The sequence below is a fragment of the Glycine soja genome, chromosome 6 (genome assembly GCF_004193775.1).
Source record: "Glycine soja cultivar W05 chromosome 6, ASM419377v2, whole genome shotgun sequence".
In the NCBI taxonomy this organism is placed as follows: domain Eukaryota; kingdom Viridiplantae; phylum Streptophyta; class Magnoliopsida; order Fabales; family Fabaceae; genus Glycine; species Glycine soja.
In genome coordinates, this window is record NC_041007.1 from 17,200,967 (window position 1) to 17,204,181 (window position 3,215).

At 29.5% G+C, this 3,215-nt stretch overlaps 1 protein-coding gene across 1 annotated transcript; it reads right to left on the minus strand.

Annotated features, from left to right (window-relative positions):
- Positions 1-96: 96 nt before the first annotated feature.
- Positions 97-1,066, minus strand: LOC114415883 (methyltransferase-like protein 23). The gene is made up of 4 exons (XM_028380741.1): positions 959-1,066; positions 780-884; positions 610-696; positions 97-114 (listed from the first exon to the last, which is right to left on the minus strand). The coding sequence occupies exons 1-4, from the start codon at positions 1,064-1,066 to the stop codon at positions 97-99; spliced, it is 318 nt and encodes a 105-aa protein (XP_028236542.1).
- Between the last annotated feature and the right edge of the window lie 2,149 nt (positions 1,067-3,215).

Consider the following 3,215-nt stretch of genomic DNA (forward strand, 5'->3'; position numbering starts at 1 on the left):
CACAGCCCATTTTTTCTCACCGTTTGAATCATACAGCACATCAGCCCCTAGAATAATTGTTGGTTGTAAATTGAATATGGATGAATCCCAAACTCCCTATGTCAATCCCAACACCTACAAATAGAAGGCCAACATTCAAATTAACAAAAACAATATGATAAAATTTCAACATCAGGAACATGCACAAACAAGCATTGGCAAACTTCCACTTATTCACCACATGCCCAATGTAATCACTTATCAATGGCAAACTTCCTTGTAGACCCAAACCAAACAAAAAGCAATCAGCTGCTAGATATATTAACTTTTAGGATCCAACCATTAATTTAAACACAAGCCTATAAAAATCATATAAGAATACTATTAATAGAAATCAATGAGTCATATTGACAACCAGTTTTTTATCTTTAAAAATCACACGTAAGTGCTCTCCCCAATTATTCATCGCAACGCAGCTACAAACCCAAGGCAGGACTCAAACTAAAGATGACTGATTAAATCAAAACAATCATGTAGCAATTGATCCACGTGCTTGGTGGTTGACAATATTTTATTTGAAATCTTTATAAAAGTATATAAAATAAAAATTGGATGGTAATAGTGTAATACCCCTAATCTGGTGAAGTCATCGGTAAGAGTGACACAGGCATCGAGTTTTGCTGCAACCAAGCCAGGCAAGGAAGTTCTAGCACCTAGATGCATGAATACAATAAGAAAAAATAATGGAGAATAATAAATGAGCACATAACATTAGATAAGAATTTGAAATAAGAGGGTACCTCAACAACGCTGGCTTCTGAAAATCGATGATTGTGCTGCCAAACATACTCGGTGAGAACTACGTTGCAGGGCCACAAGAATAGGCCATATTCGTCCTTCATGTTCTGCGAGAAGAAGAGTAAATGTTAGTTGGTTAGGAAATTCATGGAGAGTGTAGTGGGATTAGGAAGTGAAGAACCTCGATGATGGAGATGGAGAAGCTTGGCGCTTCAGAATCATCGCCAAAACAGTGCTGAGAAACGATGGTCATGGTAAGGTTGTCATCATTCCAATCTTTCTCCTTCATGGCTCTCATCGGAAGGAGTTAACTGAAACCTCCAAAATTGTCACGTTGGATAGTTTATGTGGCACTAAAATTACCAACAATGTACCTCACTAACAAAGTTACTTTAAATTTAACGGCAATGACTATTTTGCAAAACTTATGTAAAGATAGGGACTATTTTTTACATTTCAAAAATATATGGACTAATTTGCAAAATGGATCAAAAGTCATGGACCAAAATGCCTATTCACCCCTATTTTAAAGAAAAACTAAGCGGCTGAATCACTTTATGAATGGTTCGGTGAACTAAATCATTTTTAAAAAGAGGTTTAGTTCAATTTTTTTTCATTTCTTTAGAGAAATTGATCCATATATGGATATAAAATGGATAATTGAATTAAATCAAACTAAACCTAAAAAATCTAATTGTTTTGAGGGAGAAAAAATCCAAACCCGCTTAAAAAAAGTGATTTGTTTAATTGGATCACTTTTATAAAGTTGTTTGAAAATAGATCGGTTCTGATTTTAAAAAAAAAAATCCACTTTTTGCTCAATCCTACCTAGATGTAAAGAATAATAATATATTGACACTTATATATTAAACACTTTATCAATATAAATTTCTTCTCCCATCATATCATATTTATTATAGTTATATTTTTTCTCTTTCTCTCTCCATGCTTTAAATAACATTTGGTGTCTACCAAATTGTTTTTTCTATATGTTAAACATATTGTGACAAGATGACTTTTGTGCTTCAATTTGAATTGATTTTCAGGATAAAAAAAAATCATTTGATTTTGATCATAAAGCTAAATTGAGCCCAATGTCCATAAAATGAGAACACAAAAAATCAAACATTATTAAAAAAAAATAATTTGGGCCACTGGCCCAACTCTCACCTATCTAAATTTTTTAACAAATAATTATAAAAAAAGACCAAAATAATAAGTTTTCTCTTCCCATGAGAACATATAGGTACTAGTTAAATTGTTCCATATCATGCATGGCAAATTAGGCTATAAATAACATACCACAAGCTGATATTTAGGCACTGGGGATTTTTTATGGAGAAAAACATCGAAAAATGAAAATATGGAAACTCAAAAATAAAAAGTAAAAATTTGACAACAATCGATGAAAGAAACAAAGGGGAGAAGAGGAGGAAGAGTCAGTTTTTTGGTGAAGGAATCTATATTTAAGAATCCCCCTTCCTCTCATTCTGCTCTCTTTTGTTACAAGGCGGATTTTACAGTGAAACCACTATTTCAAGTAGTTTACCGGTGAACAAATAATTATAACTGTTAGATACATTCTAAAAAAATTCAACGGATCAAATTCAACGTATTATAAAATTTAGGGTTAATTGTATTTTTTATTCTATTTTTTTTATGAATATTATCTTCAAAAAATTAATTTGATGTATTTAGTATTTAAATTTTTAAATTTTTACATAATTTACCTTTCATTGTTGAGCTGACATAATTATAAACCTCATGGGTAATTAATATAATTTATGCTATTTTTTAAACTGTTTCACACCCCTCTTCCTTTTTCCCTTTGATTTCCTTTTCCAATCGATCACAATGAAAAAAACAATTGTTGAGTTTATTATTATTGAAGATTTTAGTTTGACTATAAATATATTTACATTCAATTATATTTAATTTTTACATTTAAATCTTTTGAAATAAGATATCTTCTCATTTTATACGAAAAAGAAAGATTTCAAGCATAGATAAAAAAATTTAAAGTAAATTTAATAAATTTTTAAAAGATATTTCCATGAAGAAAAAAAAAACAATAATAACTAGTTAAAAAATCTAAGAGAATGGATATCAATGAAACCATAGTAAATTTATCTTTTTTATTTGGTAATCAGGAGGGTAAAATGTCCTGTAAATTTATCTCCCCTCTTTCTCTCTCTATATTATTTTTATCTTATAATAATGATGCAAAGTTGAAAAAACTAATGTGTTCACATCTCAATTTAGTGTACTTAAAATTTTCACAATTTTTTAGGAATTGTGTATTTGGGCTGTTCTATATAGTTTAGTGATAATTTGAATAAAACAAAGTTATTATAAAGACACACAAAAAGAGGTAACTATTAATGATGTTGTACAAAATAAAATTTAAATAATCACCAAAAATAATTTAAAATATATAA

Coding starts and splice junctions, on each gene's coding strand:
- LOC114415883 (XM_028380741.1), bottom strand. CDS start 1,066: ATGAAGGAGAAAGATTGGAATGATGACAACCTTACCATGACCATCGTT. Junction 885..958: donor TCTCCATCTCCATCATCGAG/GTTCTTCACTTC, acceptor TTCTTCTCGCAG/AACATGAAGGACGAATATGG. Junction 697..779: donor CAGAAGCCAGCGTTGTTGAG/GTACCCTCTTAT, acceptor GTATTCATGCAT/CTAGGTGCTAGAACTTCCTT.